Genomic DNA, 20,638 nt, shown 5'->3' on the forward strand with positions numbered 1-20,638 from the left:
TTAGGTCTTAACACAGGAAATGCCCAATGATTAAAAAATCAACAACGAGCAGGTTGCAGTCACCAGATTTTTTGATGCCAAGATTACCAGATACCACGTTATCGGATTTTAACTCGTGGAGCAAACGCGTATCCAACAAGAATTAAGATAAAAGATTCGTAATGCATTCGCTGAAATTAAAGGAAATTCCTATCGTGATAGATTCAATTTGTTACAGATGTGAATCCTATTTAATAATAAAATTTAATAACGGGCAATACACGAAAATACTCTATAGAAAAACTAATCCAGTGTTATTTTATACTTTTGCGTGTAACTTTTTGATAAATCATAAATTAATGAATCTTTATTTGTGGGATATTTTCCTTCCATTATTACTCGTGGAATATTCTGATACTATTATATGGAAAAAAGAACGTGAGATATTTGACGTGGTTGGAAATTAGGTAGAAACTGGCATCAAAAGAGCATTATTCCTCTTGTTACTCGCAAGTATCATTACATTCCCGGACATACAATATATTTTTACAAATACATTTTCTCGTTTATACACAGACTTCTTCAAGGATCGGGTGGGAAAATTACGGATATATCTTTCCGTTTAGCATAATCATATACCTTCTCTCTGCCACGATTTACGATGGTTACATAGTGTCAAACTGCATATTAATGTCTTTATATCCGATGCAACAAACAAAAAGGAGAAAAACAGTGTTATGACGATGATATATTGCAACTATAATGCTCAATTCAAGTGAACACAATTCAAGTGAACACAATGAATTAGCATTTTTCTAATCGATTTACTTTCATGTCAAATGTCTTCTTTCTTAAACTAGCCTTACATTAAGTTACAACGACGACATCGAAAGCATAATACTCTTTGTCTTTCTTTCTTTCACCCTATTTCTTATTTCTATTGATTACACTCATATAACTGCGTCGAAGAGGAAACGCGCGACGTTTCCGGAAAACGCTCCTCTTTAGTAACAAAAAAAAAAAAGAGAAGACGATTATAAATTTACTGGAAACATTATTTACGTTACATGACGCTTAGCTAAATTTTATTATCGCGATCATTTAGTATATTATTATTATTATTATTATTATTGTTATTATGCTCTGAATGTTATCTATTTTACATCCATACTACATTATCCAAGGTGGAACCGATGAAAGTTATTCGCAATAGTGTATACATAATTTTGACATCTTTCGATGACACAGTCCCGAACAAAATTATATTATTAAGATATTATTAAAATAAATAATAATACTTATTTCGTGTTGAGGAAAATTCATAAAGCTCGTACTTTCGAAATATGTTGTTTCTATTGTTACTGAAACGTTTCATGTTTTAATGTTTCGATGACTAATTTAATATCATTTCACTAATATAATTGAATAAATGAAAATCTTAATAGGTTATACGACAATTTCGGGACGATTATTTGTTTTTTGCTCGTATCTTTTCATCGCCTCAACCAATTCGATCCTTTATCTTTAAAATTATTCTAAATCTCTTAAGCGATAACAAGTTATCAGCTATTTTCAGTTAACACCGTTTTACTATTAGACTACGTCCATTTCACTTGTACACACAAACGTATGTGACAGGCTATTTCTGTTTCTCGAGACAAATTCGATCTGGACGATCCCTAGTATTAGCTTCTCCTGCTTTCCATTCTTCGCAACTTCGCGCATCTTTATCATCGAAATCGGTCGATTGGTAAAGTTGCCTTGCACCGGCGTTATTATCCTCAAAACTATTTTTCTTCGACAAATTAGTGTAATATATATTAGGTCTTAACACAGGAAATGCCCAATGATTAAAAAATCAACAACGAGCAGGTTGCAGTCACCAGATTTTTTGATGCCAAGATTACCAGATACCACGTTATCGGATTTTAACTCGTGGAGCAAACGCGTATCCAACAAGAATTAAGATAAAAGATTCGTAATGCATTCGCTGAAATTAAAGGAAATTCCTATCGTGATAGATTCAATTTGTTACAGATGTGAATCCTATTTAATAATAAAATTTAATAACGGGCAATACACGAAAATACTCTATAGAAAAACTAATCCAGTGTTATTTTATACTTTTGCGTGTAACTTTTTGATAAATCATAAATTAATGAATCTTTATTTGTGGGATATTTTCCTTCCATTATTACTCGTGGAATATTCTGATACTATTATATGGAAAAAAGAACGTGAGATATTTGACGTGGTTGGAAATTAGGTAGAAACTGGCATCAAAAGAGCATTATTCCTCTTGTTACTCGCAAGTATCATTATATTCCCGGACATACAATATATTTTTACAAATACATTTTCTCGTTTATACACAGACTTTTTCATGGATCGGGTGGGAAAATTACGGATATATCTTTCCGTTTAGCATAATCATATACCTTCTCTCTGCCACGATTTACGATGGTTACATAGTGTCAAACTACATATTAATGTCTTTATATCCGATGCAACAAACAAAAAAGAGAAAAACAGTGTTATGACGATGATATATTGCAGCTATAATGCTCAATTCAAGTGAACACAATTCAAGTGAACACAATGAATTAGCATTTTTCTAATCGATTCATATTCCAGTGACTTTTTCTCTTTCTTAAACTAGCCTTACATTAAGTTACAACGACGACATCGAAAGCATAATACTCTTTGTCTTTCTTTCTTTCACCCTATTTCTTATTTCTATTGATTACACTCATATAACTGCGTCGAAGAGGAAACGCGCGACGTTTCCGGAAAACGCTCCTCTTTAGTAAAAAAAAAAAAAAAAAAGAGAAGACGATTATAAATTTACTGCAAACATTATTTATGTTACATGACGCTTAGCTAAATTTTATTATCGCGATCATTTTGTCCTTATTATTATGCTCTGAATGTTATCTATTTTACATCCATACTACATTCTCCAAGGTTGGAAATTAGGTAGAAACTGGCATCAAAAGAGCATTATTCCTCTTGTTACTCGCAAGTATCATTACATTCCCGGACATACAATATATTTTTACAAATACATTTTCTCGTTTATACACAGACTTTTTCAAGGGTCGGGTGGGAAAATTACGGATATATCTTTCCGTTTAGCATAATCATATACCTTCTCTCTGCCACGATTTACGATGGTTACATAGTGTCAAACTGCATATTAATGTCTTTATATCCGAAGCAACAAACAAAAAAGAGAAAAACAGTGTTATGACGATGATATATTGCAACTATAATGCTCAATTCAAGTGAACACAATTCAAGTGAACACAATGAATTAGCATTTTTCTAATCGATTTACTATTGTGTGAAATGTCTTCTTTCTTAAACTAGCCTTACATTAAGTTACAACGACGACATCGAAAGCATAATACTCTTTGTCTTTCTTTCTTTCACCCTATTTCTTATTTCTATTGATTACACTCATATAACTGCGTCGAAGAGGAAACGCGCGACGTTTCCGGAAAACGCTCCTCTTTAGTAACAAAAAAAAAAAAGAGAAGACGATTATAAATTTACTGCAAACATTATTTACGTTACATGACGCTTAGCTAAATTTTATTATCGCGATCATTTAGTATATTATTATTATTATTATTATTATTGTTATTATGCTCTGAATGTTATCTATTTTACATCCATACTACATTATCCAAGGTGGAACCGATGAAAGTTATTCGCAATAGTGTATACATAATTTTGACATCTTTCGATGACACAGTCCCGAACAAAATTATATTATTAAGATATTATTAAAATAAATAATAATACTTATTTCGTGTTGAGGAAAATTCATAAAGCTCGTACTTTCGAAATATGTTGTTTCTATTGTTACTGAAACGTTTCATGTTTTAATGATTCGATGACTAATTTAATATCATTTCACTAATATAATTGAATAAATGAAAATCTTAATAGGTTATACGACAATTTCGGGACGATTATTTGTTTTTTGCTCGTATCTTTTCATCGCCTCAACCAATTCGATCCTTTATCTTTAAAATTATTCTAAATCTCTTAAGCGATAACAAGTTATCAGCTATTTTCAGTTAACACCGTTTTACTATTAGACTACGTCCATTTCACTTGTACACACAAACGTATGTGACAGGCTATTTCTGTTTCTCGAGACAAATTCGATCTGGACGATCCCTAGTATTAGCTTCTCCTGCTTTCCATTCTTCGCAACTTCGCGCATCTTTATCATCGAAATCGGTCGATTGGTAAAGTTGCCTTACACCGGCGTTATTATCCTCAAAACTATTTTCCTTCGACAAATTAGTGTAATATATATTAGGTCTTAACACAGGAAATGCCCAATGATTAAAAAATCAACAACGAGCAGGTTGCAGTCACCAGATTTTTTGATGCCAAGATTACCAGATACCACGTTATCGGATTTTAACTCGTGGAGCAAACGCGTATCCAACAAGAATTAAGATAAAAGATTCGTAATGCATTCGCTGAAATTAAAGGAAATTCCTATCGTGATAGATTCAATTTGTTACAGATGTGAATCCTATTTAATAATAAAATTTAATAACGGGCAATACACGAAAATACTCTATAGAAAAACTAATCCAGTGTTATTTTATACTTTTGCGTGTAACTTTTTGATAAATCATAAATTAATGAATCTTTATTTGTGGGATATTTTCCTTCCATTATTACTCGTGGAATATTCTGATACTATTATATGGAAAAAAGAACGTGAGATATTTGACGTGGTTGGAAATTAGGTAGAAACTGGCATCAAAAGAGCATTATTCCTCTTGTTACTCGCAAGTATCATTACATTCCCGGACATATAATATATTTTTACAAATACATTTTCTCGTTTATACACAGACTTTTTCAAGGGTCGGGTGGGAAAATTACGGATATATCTTTCCGTTTAGCATAATCATATACCTTCTCTCTGCCACGATTTACGATGGTTACATAGTGTCAAACTGCATATTAATGTCTTTATATCCGAAGCAACAAACAAAAAAGAGAAAAACAGTGTTATGACGATGATATATTGCAACTATAATGCTCAATTCAAGTGAACACAATTCAAGTGAACACAATGAATTAGCATTTTTCTAATCGATTTACTATCATGTGAAATGTCTTCTTTCTTAAACTAGCCTTACATTAAGTTACAACGACGACATCGAAAGCATAATACTCTTTGTCTTTCTTTCTTTCACCCTATTTCTTATTTCTATTGATTACACTCATATAACTGCGTCGAAGAGGAAACGCGCGACGTTTCCGGAAAACGCTCCTCTTTAGTAACAAAAAAAAAAAAGAGAAGACGATTATAAATTTACTGCAAACATTATTTACGTTACATGACGCTTAGCTAAATTTTATTATCGCGATCATTTAGTATATTATTATTATTATTATTATTATTGTTATTATGCTCTGAATGTTATCTATTTTACATCCATACTACATTCTCCAAGGTGGAACCGATGAAAGTTATTCGCAATAGTGTATACATAATTTTGACATCTTTCGATGACACAGTCCCGAACAAAATTATATTATTAAGATATTATTAAAATAAATAATAATACTTATTTCGTGTTGAGGAAAATTCATAAAGCTCGTACTTTCGAAATATGTTGTTTCTATTGTTACTGAAACGTTTCATGTTTTAATGATTCGATGACTAATTTAATATCATTTCACTAATATAATTGAATAAATGAAAATCTTAATAGGTTATACGACAATTTCGGGACGATTATTTGTTTTTTGCTCGTATCTTTTCATCGCCTCAACCAATTCGATCCTTTATCTTTAAAATTATTCTAAATCTCTTAAGCGATAACAAGTTATCAGCTATTTTCAGTTAACACCGTTTTACTATTAGACTACGTCCATTTCACTTGTACACACAAACGTATGTGACAGGCTATTTCTGTTTCTCGAGACAAATTCGATCTGGACGATCCCTAGTATTAGCTTCTCCTGCTTTCCATTCTTCGCAACTTCGCGCATCTTTATCATCGAAATCGGTCGATTGGTAAAGTTGCCTTGCACCGGCGTTATTATCCTCAAAACTATTTTTCTTCGACAAATTAGTGTAATTTATATTAGGTCTTAACACACGAAATGCCCAATGATTAAAAAATCAACAACGAGCAGGTTGCAGTCACCAGATTTTTTGATGCCAAGATTACCAGATACCACGTTATCGGATTTTAACTCGTGGAGCAAACGCGTATCCAACAAGAATTAAGATAAAAGATTCGTAATGCATTCGCTGAAATTAAAGGAAATTCCTATCGTGATAGATTCAATTTGTTACAGATGTGAATCCTATTTAATAATAAAATTTAATAACGGGCAATACACGAAAATACTCTATAGAAAAACTAATCCAGTGTTATTTTATACTTTTGCGTGTAACTTTTTGATAAATCATAAATTAATGAATCTTTATTTGTGGGATGTTTTCCTTCCATTATTACTCGTGGAATATTCTGATACTATTATATGGAAAAAAGAACGTGGGATATTTGACGTGGTTGCAAATTAGGTAGAAACTGGCATCAAAAGAGCATTATTCCTCTTGCTACTCGCAAGTATCATTACATTCCCGGACATACAATATATTTTTACAAATACATTTTCTCGTTTATACACAGACTTTTTCAAGAATCGGGTGGGAAAATTACGGATATATCTTTCCGTTTAGCATAATCATATACCTTCTCTCTGCCACGATTTACGATGGTTACATAGTGTCAAACTGCATATTAATGTCTTTATATCCGATGCAACAAACAAAAAAGAGAAAAACAGTGTTATGACGATGATATATTGCAACTATAATGCTCAATTCAAGTGAACACAATTCAAGTGAACACAATGAATTAGCATTTTTCTAATCGATTTACTGTCATGTGAAATATCTTCTTTCTTAAACTAGCCTTACATTAAGTTACAACGACGACATCGAAAGCATAATACTCTTTGTCTTTCTTTCTTTCACCCTATTTCTTATTTCTATTGATTACACTCATATAACTGCGTCGAAGAGGAAACGCGCGACGTTTCCGGAAAACGCTCCTCTTTAGTAAAAAAAAAAAAAAAAAAAAGAGAAGACGATTATAAATTTACTGCAAACATTATTTATGTTACATGACGCTTAGCTAAATTTTATTATCGCGATCATTTTGTCCTTATTATTATGCTCTGAATGTTATCTATTTTACATCCATACTACATTCTCCAAGGTTGGAAATTAGGTAGAAACTGGCATCAAAAGAGCATTATTCCTCTTGTTACTCGCAAGTATCATTACATTCCCGGACATACAATATATTTTTACAAATACATTTTCTCGTTTATACACAGACTTTTTCAAGGGTCGGGTGGGAAAATTACGGATATATGTTTCCGTTTAGCATAATCATATACCTTCTCTCTGCCATGATTTACGATGGTTACATAGTGTCAAACTGCATATTAATGTCTTTATATCCGAAGCAACAAACAAAAAAGAGAAAAACAGTGTTATGACGATGATATATTGCAACTATAATGCTCAATTCAAGTGAACACAATTCAAGTGAACACAATGAATTAGCATTTTTCTATTCGATTTACTATCATGTGAAATGTCTTCTTTCTTAAACTAGCCTTACATTAAGTTACAACGACGACATCGAAAGCATAATACTCTTTGTCTTTCTTTCTTTCACCCTATTTCTTATTTCTATTGATTACACTCATATAACTGCGTCGAAGAGGAAACGCGCGACGTTTCCGGAAAACGCTCCTCTTTAGTAAAAAAAAAAAAAAAAGAGAAGACGATTATAAATTTACTGCAAACATTATTTACGTTACATGACGCTTAGCTAAATTTTATTATCGCGATCATTTAGTATATTATTATTATTATTATTATTATTGTTATTATGCTCTGAATGTTATCTATTTTACATCCATACTACATTCTCCAAGGTGGAACCGATGAAAGTTATTCGCAATAGTGTATACATAATTTTGACATCTTTCGATGACACAGTCCCGAACAAAATTATATTATTAAAATATTATTAAAATAAATAATAATACTTATTTCGTGTTGAGGAAAATTCATAAAGCTCGTACTTTCGAAATATGTTGTTTCTATTGTTACTGAAACGTTTCATGTTTTAATGATTCGATGACTAATTTAATATCATTTCACTAATATAATTGAATAAATGAAAATCTTAATAGGTTATACGACAATTTCGGGACGATTATTTGTTTTTTGCTCGTATCTTTTCATCGCCTCAACCAATTCGATCCTTTATCTTTAAAATTATTCTAAATCTCTTAAGCGATAACAAGTTATCAGCTATTTTCAGTTAACACCGTTTTACTATTAGACTACGTCCATTTCACTTGTACACACAAACGTATGTGACAGGCTATTTCTGTTTCTCGAGACAAATTCGATCTGGACGATCCCTAGTATTAGCTTCTCCTGCTTTCCATTCTTCGCAACTTCGCGCATCTTTATCATCGAAATCGGTCGATTGGTAAAGTTGCCTTGCACCGGCGTTATTATCCTCAAAACTATTTTTCTTCGACAAATTAGTGTAATATATATTAGGTCTTAACACAGGAAATGCCCAATGATTAAAAAATCAACAACGAGCAGGTTGCAGTCACCAGATTTTTTGATGCCAAGATTACCAGATACCACGTTATCGGATTTTAACTCGTGGAGCAAACGCGTATCCAACAAGAATTAAGATAAAAGATTCGTAATGCATTCGCTGAAATTAAAGGAAATTCCTATCGTGATAGATTCAATTTGTTACAGATGTGAATCCTATTTAATAATAAAATTTAATAACGGGCAATACACGAAAATACTCTATAGAAAAACTAATCCAGTGTTATTTTATACTTTTGCGTGTAACTTTTTGATAAATCATAAATTAATGAATCTTTATTTGTGGGATATTTTCCTTCCATTATTACTCGTGGAATATTCTGATACTATTATATGGAAAAAAGAACGTGAGATATTTGACGTGGTTGGAAATTAGGTAGAAACTGGCATCAAAAGAGCATTATTCCTCTTGTTACTCGCAAGTATCATTACATTCCCGGACATACAATATATTTTTACAAATACATTTTCTCGTTTATACACAGACTTTTTCAAGGGTCGGGTGGGAAAATTACGGATATATCTTTCCGTTTAGCATAATCATATACCTTCTCTCTGCCACGATTTACGATGGTTACATAGTGTCAAACTGCATATTAATGTCTTTATATCCGAAGCAACAAACAAAAAAGAGAAAAACAGTGTTATGACGATGATATATTGCAACTATAATGCTCAATTCAAGTGAACACAATTCAAGTGAACACAATGAATTAGCATTTTTCTAATCGATTTACTATTATGTGAAATGTCTTCTTTCTTAAACTAGCCTTACATTAAGTTACAACGACGACATCGAAAGCATAATACTCTTTGTCTTTCTTTCTTTCACCCTATTTCTTATTTCTATTGATTACACTCATATAACTGCGTCGAAGAGGAAACGCGCGACGTTTCCGGAAAACGCTCCTCTTTAGTAAAAAAAAAAAAAAAAAAAAGAGAAGACGATTATAAATTTACTGCAAGCATTATTTATGTTACATGACGCTTAGCTAAATTTTATTATCGCGATCATTTTGTCCTTATTATTATGCTCTGAATGTTATCTATTTTACATCCATACTACATTCTCCAAGGTTGGAAATTAGGTAGAAACTGGCATCAAAAGAGCATTATTCCTCTTGTTACTCGCAAGTATCATTACATTCCCGGACATACAATATATTTTTACAAATACATTTTCTCGTTTATACACAGACTTTTTCAAGGGTCGGGTGGGAAAATTACGGATATATCTTTCCGTTTAGCATAATCATATACCTTCTCTCTGCCACGATTTACGATGGTTACATAGTGTCAAACTGCATGTTAATGTCTTTATATCCGAAGCAACAAACAAAAAAGAGAAAAACAGTGTTATGACGATGATATATTGCAACTATAATGCTCAATTCAAGTGAACACAATGAATTAGCATTTTTCTAATCGATTCGTCCGCCAGTGACTTTCTCTCTTTCTTAAACTAGCCTTACATTAAGTTACAACGACGACATCGAAAGCATAATACTCTTTGTCTTTCTTTCTTTCACCCTATTTCTTATTTCTATTGATTACACTCATATAACTGCGTCGAAGAGGAAACGCGCGACGTTTCCGGAAAACGCTCCTCTTTAGTAACAAAAAAAAAAAAGAGAAGACGATTATAAATTTACTGCAAACATTATTTACGTTACATGACGCTTAGCTAAATTTTATTATCGCGATCATTTAGTATATTATTATTATTATTATTATTATTGTTATTATGCTCTGAATGTTATCTATTTTACATCCATACTACATTCTCCAAGGTGGAACCGATGAAAGTTATTCGCAATAGTGTATACATAATTTTGACATCTTTCGATGACACAGTCCCGAACAAAATTATATTATTAAGATATTATTAAAATAAATAATAATACTTATTTCGTGTTGAGGAAAATTCATAAAGCTCGTACTTTCGAAATATGTTGTTTCTATTGTTACTGAAACGTTTCATGTTTTAATGATTCGATGACTAATTTAATATCATTTCACTAATATAATTGAATAAATGAAAATCTTAATAGGTTATACGACAATTTCGGGACGATTATTTGTTTTTTGCTCGTATCTTTTCATCGCCTCAACCAATTCGATCCTTTATCTTTAAAATTATTCTAAATCTCTTAAGCGATAACAAGTTATCAGCTATTTTCAGTTAACACCGTTTTACTATTAGACTACGTCCATTTCACTCGTACACACAAACGTATGTGACAGGCTATTTTTTTTCTCGAGACAAATTCGATCTGGACGATCCCTAGTATTAGCTTCTCCTGCTTTCCATTCTTCGCAACTTCGCGCATCTTTATCATCGAAATCGGTCGATTGGTAAAGTTGCCTTGCACCGGCGTTATTATCCTCAAAACTATTTTCCTTCGACAAATTAGTGTAATATATATTAGGTCTTAACACACGAAATGCCCAATGATTAAAAAATCGGCAAACTTCAATAATATATGAAAGAGAAGATTTTCAAAGATGCGAATATTTATCGAAAACGAAAGGTTTAGAAAATTGATAAAATACGAAATTGAATGTAAAATCTTATGTAATACGGTCGAATAGAATTTGTCAAAATGACGAGATATTTACGTCGATATGCGGAATATGGTAATCTCCGAAATAATAAATAACTCTCTCTTTTTTTAGAATTACATGCGCTTTATGAAGTTTTTGATTTCACGTAAATTAGAATTCGCCAAAGGAAAATAGAAAACCAATTTGCCCGCTCTGTGTATATTACACACGTTAAGGCTGCAATAGAAACGCCTTAGTTATAAGTACTGTTTTATGCGTGTCATTCGGACAGGCAAGCAAACATACAAGTTCATTAATGGTTACGTGTACGATAAATATCTTAGACATAAACAGTGATATTTATCAGTTATCAACTATATAACGCAATAATGTCTATCGCGAGAACTTGAAATTTTCCAAAGAAATTAATCATTGTTTAAGTTGACTTACAATACAACCATTCTTTCCATTACTTGTTTTATTTATACATATGATCCTAAGCTGGGCAGGCTCTTGCGAATAACGTTGCAACACGTTAATGTGCTGCTGACGTACAATTGTAATTTGACTATCAATTCCTGTACGTGGCAGTTCCGTTGAATAATAGTACCAACATTGCATATTTTATTCCGCGATCTATTCGCCTTTTCATAATAAATAGCATGCAATGGAATTCGTTAAATCAATTAATCGTTCGTCAATTAATTAAATCATTAAAATAATTGAAATACGTAAAATCTATATATCGTAAATTAAATCGCATTTCGATTATATTCGTTTGTAACAGCAGGTGCACAGTTCAAAGTACGAGATTGCCACGTACAGGGACAGTTATGAAATGCGTACTTTAGTAGTATTCGGATTCTCGAATGATCAGAATCGAAATCATATGTGTGAAACAGAAATCGTTCGAGTAATTAGAAATTGCGAGCTGCTTGGGTGTTACTAGTAACAAGAACATGCCTTAAATTTTAAATCTTATTGTCGTATAAAATGCATATATCTTTTGACGTATCTTCAAGTGAATTTTACACCCCAATCATATAATAAAATGCTTTATGTGCTCGATACTTATCGATACTTTGTGCGATACAACGACGTTTTTATTCTGTATTTACTTTTAACTATCATACGCCTCTTGCATTTCTCGCGATTTATGTCTAATAGGATATCTTTATGAGGCGAGTCGATTATTATTCGCACAGTCCTTTTACAGTGTACGAATAGTATGTGATATCGTAACTAGAATGAAACAAAAGTGGAATTAGAAAATCGTAATCGATGCGAATAATCGCGATTATCGTAATTTTCAATTTAGTTGGAACGCATCGTTCTTATAAAAGTGAAGAGTTTCGTTAACCCGGAATGTGCGTTTGCACGCTCGAGGCAATTTTCGCGCTCTCAACATGAACACACGAACGCATTCATACACATACTCATGTATACGCACATAAACGTACACGCTCACGAGTGTGTGAATATTGTCGATATATCGACAAATTCGCTGATAATATCATTTGCAGACTCTGCTAATTTGCGTTCGAATAATTAATATTCGGCTGGTATATACTCGACCGCTTTGTAGACGTAAACTAAAAATAATTATCGAATGGTTATTACAAAGTTTCTATATCTGCTGCCATTTGTTGTTCTAGCTACGGAAGTAACACATATCGATACATTCTGTCACATTAAACATTACAATTATATTGAACGATCCTTTCCCTTCTGTTCATTCTCCTAACTGCCTTTTTAAGAAACCATATATTATTCTAAAACAAGATAACTAACGTTAGACGTAAACAATGGTAGACGAAAATAGCATTAACACCGAATACTTAACACGTTTCTCTCTTTTTTTCTTGGCGTGTGTATTAACGCAGTTTTAACCTCCGCGAGGAGATTATTCTTCTAACACGTTCGTGGCCGATAACTTTACAGAAATCCTAAAGTAGAAGATCGACAGTTTCTGCAATTAGGGCAAGAGCAAAAATTTGATAAGTTCGCTTTCGAATATGCATCATAGCTTGTATCGCTTTAATTTAAACAAACATAAAAACTTCTCCTTTGCTTAGGGTCATTGATAATTGATCCATGAAAAAGCATAATATTACGTCAGCAATCTAGCATATGTTAACATCGAAAGATTATAATTTTGCGCATCATTTACAACAGCGTATTCAGCGTATCGTTAAATGATAATAAAACTATTATAAAAATAAACGAACGAATCTTACCTCTTCGCTATTTAGTACTAGTCAAACCTGTCCGCTGGTTTCAACATTTCCTTCTTGTTTTCTGTCTTGCTTTTCATTCTCTTTCTCTGCTTGTTTCTCTTTGTTCTTCTCTTTCTCCATTTCCGCCTCTTTTTCTTTCGCTTCTTCTTCCTTCTCTTTCTCTTTCTCCCTTTCTTTTTCTCTTTCCTTTTCCTTCTCCTTATATTTTTCCTTCTCCTTTTCTCTCTCCTTCTCACGCTCTTTCTCCCGTTCTCTCTCCCTCTCAGCTTTGCGTTCTCTGAGAATTTCCATCCGGCGTGCCCGATGCAAGCTTCCTGAAGGGAAAGTGGAATCTTCGACCGCGGCAGCCGCGGCCGCACTCGCCCCTCGCTCCACGGCCGTCTGCTCAATAATTTACTTGACTGTATTTTTCGATATATTCTCTGTATCTAATCTCTATACATCAAAGAGGCACGCGTGCCCAGGACAAATAAGACGAGTTAGGTACATACTTTCAATATGAAACTGGCCGTTGAACTTTTGGCGATGGGACTCTGCGCCGAGGACGGATGACTATGACCGGGCCCATGAGTAGTAAAATATCCGCCTGCTTTCGGTTTTATGTGGCGATTGTACATCTCCATGTGTACGATTTTCATAAATTCAATCTGCGCTGCCAATTTCTGTATTTCTTCCTGTAGCATACATAATCAATGATAATCGTCGTCCGCGACGCAACACGAAATGGTGTGAGCGAAACAAAGAGAAAGGTTCATCAGTACAATAATTCATTGACATTATCATTCGACTGGCGTAAGATAGTATTGTCTATAACTTAATCCTTTTTAACTAAGAATATAAACTTTTTTCATCGTTTCGGCATCTACAATCGACCATAAAGTGTACATATATTCCCAATGTTTTGCGACACCCTATGTGTATAATGTAATAATAGTTTTATATCATGTTATATCAGGTTGTCCGAAAAATTTCTTTCGTTTTACGAGGAAATAATAGACGCACAACGTTTTTTGTTTTATATTATTTTGTCGAATTACGTACGATCCACTTTGTTCTGTCGAGATAAACACCGCGATATTTCACAGACTTGGTTTCACGTTTGTATGAAGGTGCACTGTTGTAAAAAACACGTTTTTCGGACTATCTAATATTATATGGACTGTTTATTTTGAAAGTCCTTTTTTTGTTGTTTCGAGAAAATTAAAGGTTAGCATATTAGTCAATTCAAAAATATAAATTAATTATGTCAAGTCTGGTAATATTTCTACTAATTTGTCAATGTGTAATTTGATAATACAAATTTCTTTTAGGTAAATTTAACTAAAATAATGTATATTTATGGGCTGTAAATGGACTTGTACCACTTTCAAAATAAACGCTCCATATATTAGGATATATATATTTCTTTATTATATTGCAATACAATCTGAAGAAGCACAGGAGTTGTGTTACTTTGGACTGTAATAGCTGCATTTTGAATTTACAGTATCGACGATAAATAGACAAATATCAGAAAGTTTCTCTGTCATAAAAGCGAATCATTTTTCAAAGTCACGGGACTGGTTGATATTTTGTTGCTGTATTGTCAGTGTAAAAAGAATGCACATAGAGGTAGAGAATTTACACAGAAAATATCTGGACATCGAGGCAACCGTAGCAAAACAATCGGAATATTCAAGAATTGGAATGGATTACCCAAAGGTGAAGAATATTCATATATACTTATCTTTTTCGTGTAATTACCTCCCAAGCTATTCGCTATTAAACAGAATGTTCCACGTGGTGTTTACTTTGTTTCGAGAAATGTCTTATTTTATAAAGTGTTCAGAAAAAATGTTACAAGCCGTCTTCATAAAAGATATAACTTAGAAAGAACGAAGCTGGCACCCCTCTGGGGGTGGCCGCCCACATGCTATATTTATTTTTTATTTTTTTTTCTTCACCAACAAGATATAACACTTTACCAAATGTCCATAAGGACAAATTGTAAAATAACCAAAATAAAATAAAAAACAAGCCGTCTTCTCGGAAACCATAGCAGGTATTTATTAATTTTTTTCTTTTTTTTAATTATAGTACGAAAGAACTAATTATTCGAAGAACAGTTAAGATTTTTCTAAAATGAATTCTTTCTCTTAATGTAATACCATATTGATTTCTGCTCATCTAGAATATCCGAATTTTGCTTGAATCATTTATTCCGCATGGTTAAAGAATTATAACGAAAGAAATATTTAAAGGCGAACTACGCGGAGGTGTCGAAGCGTTACGATTTTAAACGCTTAATGAAATTTTCCTTCAGAAAAAGTCTATTTTAATTACCCTTCGACGCCTCCACGTAGTTTCCCTTCAGATATCCCTTCGTCATAGCTCTTTAATTATGCAGAATAACGAAAGATGGTTCAAGTAAATGTTATTTAGTTTCACAAGAGCTATCCAAACGAACAGTCTACGTAAATTTCATTTAAAAAAATAAGAGCGCTGTTCTTGCCTTCTTAGCGATCATCTCAGAAAAATTATTTCTCCCTCATATAATCACTCTTCTTGTACCATTAAAATTAAGAAAAAAAGAAAAATTAGCCGATATCTGCTACGGTTTCTGGAAAAACGTCATTAACAGTTTATGTGGATCACTCCGTAGATTAGGTAGAGCTATATTTGTGATCTCATGCCCCCCATTTATTTTTCAAATTGGATTATATATATTTGTTTAACTAGACGTGTAACGTATTCTGTGACCAATTCATCGATCTATGGTACAATGGCGGTAAAAGAAAGTTTAAAATCGATACGACTACGAATTCTAGTAACTCTTATACTCAAAATTATTCATATTAAGCATAAACTCATTTTCTAAAATTATGCTCTTTCCTTCGCACACACCACTGTGTGTTTATTAAAACAAAACAATATACCTTCAATTCCTCGTTCTCTTGGTGTAAATCTGTCGCTTCTTCGGGCACTAAGCCGATCCCATTTAAAGAGAAACTGGCCGTAACACCGCGGGCTCTAGCACGGCTATCCCATTGATCTCCTTGGCCTCGAAAAACTCGGATCACCTGTAGTTATATGAGATTAGAACTTTATGATCGAATTAAACGACGATTATTTAATCCTTTTAAAAGCTGAATTCTACTATTTTACCGCATAGGAAGGAAAGCGAGATAGCGAAAGAATAATTGGATTACCTTGGGCGCAAATACAAGAAATATGGTGACAGAAGTAGACAGCTGTGTACGCAAGAAGCCTAACGAATACTTGATATCCGGGCCAGCATGAGGGAAAATGAAAAGACTGCAAAAGACGTCGTAGAATTTCAATTTTAAATTACAGTAACATCGGACAGGTAATAGTAAAAGGTGGAAAGTCATACTGAATAGCGATCATGGTTATATTCACAGCTGCTATATTGTAAATAGCGTAGCTTATTAAACGGGCCTCATTAAAGAGACTCTCTGCATTGCGAACGTTGTAACACACTTTAATACCCCACGCGAGGAACAGAATTTCTCCTGAAAAGAAAAGTTCATTTAGTAGGTGACGTCTAGCGATATATTTCTATTTCATACAGCAGCAGAAGTTTTTAACGAATACTAGACATTTATCATCCAAACCTAAAACAAGCGACTAGCGAACTGTCTCGAAGATCGTTAAAATATGTTTTATCAATAATGTACTTCAACAGTTGTTATTACCGATTGCTAAACTATGGTCCCACCAGTTGAAAGAACATTGGTAGAATTTCAGACCATAATTGTCAGCTATCACTTCGGCATATGGCGGTGCGCTGAGTGTCCACGTGCCAAGATAAATTAACATTACTAACAATATCGGGACCATCCACTGCAGCAGCTGTTTGTCCGTAAGCTTCACCTTATGCGCGCTTTTCACGCGATATGTGAGAGACACTCTATGAAAAAGGACACTTTGTTTTATACATACACGGTAATGACACATAATCATAGTAGCTGATTACGAAATTTTGCAATGAAGGTAATGTACATAAAAATAAAAAAGATAATAACCCTATACAACTATAATAAAATGTCCATTGAATTAAAAAAATTTACTTGTTGTCTGAGAAAGACAACGGTTTTTACATTTGTGTTCGTATAATCAAGGCATCTAGCCTCTGTAAAACACTCGAGGAGAGAAACAAAAGACAAACAGAAGATAAATTTGAATTAAATTAACATTCACAAAATGATAAGGAGATTAATTCTGTTTCTAAAAGGAGTGAAACGGTATCGTTCCATTTACTACTGGTTACTTCCATATCGTTTAGCGTCTGATAATTATGTATAATATTTTTGCGTATTAATTATTTTTTATTACTTCGCAAATATTATTACTACTCTTTTCTCCTTCTACTTCTCCATTGTCACATATGGATTTTAAATTCCAGTCTCTTCGCTTTGATAGTCAAAAATAATACTTAACGTTCTCTGTTTGAAGTTCGCGAAAAAGATGAATAATAATGTTATTCTAATAATAATAATAATTCTAATAAAATCTGATAATGGTTCCGAACATGGCTTATGAAATCGACAGATTTCTTAATTCTATTCTTTAAAGCAGTTGTCATCCTTCTATTATCTTCATGAAAACAGTTTGTGATCTTATCAAAATAATATTTTATTTTGGCGAATAAAGACACTGTGCTTCGAGAAAAATTAGGTTAATTAGTCTTGTACTATTATGAATTATTATACGTAGATTATAGATTAAACATACAATTAGTTCGAATATCCTTCGTAATATGTATACAGTATAGCTGCATAAACGTATTATTATGTGGGTAAGATTGAAAATATTCTGCATAAATATCGCGGTAATTTCGAAGTTCGTACATCTTACCTCCAAGTCTTCATCAACAGTGCAGTGTATGAAATGCAAAAGCCCAGATGTCTCGTCCATTTTGTGGCGATACAAGAATACATGTCCAAAACGGGAAATATTGCGGCCATCTAAATACACGAAAGAATATGAAAAATATTACATACGAACGATGCGTTAGATACGTTTATGCATTTACGAGAAAGTGTATGCGTACTTCGAGATACATAATAGCACAACCCAAAAGCGTAATAGACAAAAATATCGGCGAAGCGACCTTGAACACTTTGAGCTTACGGTGTTGATACATATAGACCACTAGGATGATGGTACCAAACACACAGAAAATAGAGTACGATAGAAGAGAGATTCTGAAAACACACATGCAAATATGTTATTATCTGATAAACATCTTAAAGAATCGTAAAATTCATTTACTTGGTCTGAAAATGTACCATTCCCCACTTTAATAAATAATTAAAGTATAACACGAGAATGTGTATCATTTTCATATTTCAATTGTATCTATGTATCCGAGAATAAGATCGATTAAGTTGATAATTACAAAATGTTTGAGACAGATAGTCGAACGACAAATAGATGTTTACGGTTACGTTCATACCGGAAGGGCCAGTTGTAAGTGGCTAAACAGGGTTCGGGTCCCTTGCACTTAGCACATCCTGGTGCACAAGGTAAGCAGCGGAACACCATTACGTATGCATCGCTTATATTCTCTTGCAGTTCCTTCCAAGCAGCTACAAAATTAATGATTTAGCTGAGTCAAAGTAGGCAAGAGTCAAATTATCTACCAACCTTCGACGAGAATTCCATCAAAAACGGATTGATGTTGGTTCGTGCTGTAATAACCTTTCCGACATTTGCATACATATGCACCTTTCGCCCAACCAGCACCGACACCGTTTTTATTTATACGATTATTTGGACTCTGATACTCACACTGTAAACCATACGAGGTATCAGTTGCAACGAACACTTTAAACTCGAGCAATTTAAACCACAACCTTAAAGAAACTTCGATGCTATTCTGATAATGCGATATCTATTAAGTACTTCGAAAATTTCCGTTGTAACGTCTCCGACTGCACGATAATGTTTATATTCAGAGAATGAATCACGATTCCGGATAAAGACAATAAATGAAACGGGGAATGCCTTGTAACGGTAGCTAGATACAGAGAATTCTAAGAGATGCTAATTAGATGTAGGGAAGACTTACCTGTGTCGTGTCGGTATGACATTTGTGCGTGCCTTTGAAAGATGCTATTTGATTACTTAGAACTTCGTTCTCATTATTTAACGGCGATGCATCACATTGATTTACTTCTAGCCCACTGATATCGATATCTACACTTAAAAATTCTCGAATCCTTAAACAAGATATAATCTCATTAATATTTATCAACATAGCTGATCCACTTATTGAGTAAAGAGGATTAAAGGTCGGTCTGAAGGGCTGTCGATCGAAGATAATTTTCTTATCAAGCATTTTTAATAGAATATTGACGACATTAAATCATACATGCAACATATTTATACTATTTTCCTTACGTTATAATTCATACTCTTATTAGTTGTTAGTCGCTGTACAAATGTACGATCAATGAAGTTGCAATTATTTACGAACGACGTTATACATATGTTGGTTTAAAATAATTTGTTAGAAACAGACGTACTAATACTGCTACGTAGCGGTAACACTGATGTCGACCGCAAGTTTTTATTGTCTAAAACTGTACTTGAAATCAGTTAGAATTAATTAATTAATTACAATTAATTTTGCAACGTAAGTTTAACTCGAAATAAACACGATTCAATTATAATAACGATAATTAAGAAAATAATAATACATTCGCACGTAGTCGTTAGAAATTAATACGATCTTTAATCGAACGACAGAATTCAATTTAATTGCGAATAATGAAACGAAGTTTGATAAAAAGCTAAATTATTAACGTGAAGGATTAAAAGTTAAGATAAATGACTGGATACGAACCCGTGACGAGCGTCTGGTGGCCGTATGTTAACACTGTACGAAATCAACCAGCGATGACTTTTGCAGGAGAAATACGGGATGGTCCACCAACCCCTGTAGGATTCAATCGCCGGTGACTGCATGAATTTCGGTGACCTGGGATAACACGCAAACGCCACAAACCGCCATAGAAACATCGATATTTTTGCGCACGCGTATTTTGTGCAACGACTCCATTATTGTATATACATCTTATTCTTTCCTTCATCCCGTAGTCTTGGCACTTCACGGTCATCCGGTATATACGAACATTAAATTGCGGCCTAATTTCGAAATCAT

At 33.2% G+C, this 20,638-nt stretch overlaps 1 protein-coding gene and 1 long non-coding RNA gene across 6 annotated transcripts in view; one reads left to right on the forward strand and one right to left on the reverse strand.

Moving 5' to 3' along the window:
• Positions 1 to 6,947: 6,947 nt before the first annotated feature.
• Positions 6,948 to 8,078, forward strand: LOC132908876 (uncharacterized). Its single transcript, XR_009658444.1, has 2 exons — positions 6,948 to 7,253; positions 7,984 to 8,078. It is a non-coding gene; the product is annotated as an uncharacterized LOC132908876 (long non-coding RNA).
• Positions 8,079 to 9,442: 1,364 nt separating this feature from the next.
• Positions 9,443 to 20,638, reverse strand: part of LOC132908870 (probable G-protein coupled receptor CG31760) — a 70,868-nt gene continuing 59,672 nt past the window's right edge. The window contains exons 6-18 of one of the 5 annotated variants that reach the window (XM_060963262.1): positions 20,321 to 20,455; positions 19,544 to 19,694; positions 19,120 to 19,264; positions 18,929 to 19,061; positions 18,524 to 18,677; positions 18,328 to 18,437; positions 17,166 to 17,380; positions 16,844 to 16,982; positions 16,659 to 16,764; positions 16,386 to 16,529; positions 13,962 to 14,144; positions 13,471 to 13,854; positions 9,443 to 13,202 (exon numbers count right to left, since the gene is read on the reverse strand). In XM_060963262.1, coding sequence (XP_060819245.1) covers positions 13,492 to 13,854; positions 13,962 to 14,144; positions 16,386 to 16,529; positions 16,659 to 16,764; positions 16,844 to 16,982; positions 17,166 to 17,380; positions 18,328 to 18,437; positions 18,524 to 18,677; positions 18,929 to 19,061; positions 19,120 to 19,264; positions 19,544 to 19,694; positions 20,321 to 20,455 — 1,978 coding nt within the window. In that variant the 3' untranslated portion in view covers positions 9,443 to 13,202; positions 13,471 to 13,491. Of the gene's footprint in view, positions 13,867 to 13,961; positions 14,145 to 16,385; positions 16,530 to 16,658; positions 16,765 to 16,843; positions 16,983 to 17,165; positions 17,381 to 18,327; positions 18,438 to 18,523; positions 18,678 to 18,928; positions 19,062 to 19,119; positions 19,265 to 19,543; positions 19,695 to 20,320; positions 20,456 to 20,638 lie in introns of all 5 variants that reach the window. The other 4 variants (XM_060963264.1, XM_060963263.1, XM_060963261.1 and 1 more) reach the window with 4 other exon arrangements.

The sequence above is a fragment of the Bombus pascuorum genome, chromosome 7 (assembly GCF_905332965.1).
Source record: "Bombus pascuorum chromosome 7, iyBomPasc1.1, whole genome shotgun sequence".
Lineage (NCBI taxonomy): Eukaryota > Metazoa > Arthropoda > Insecta > Hymenoptera > Apidae > Bombus > Bombus pascuorum.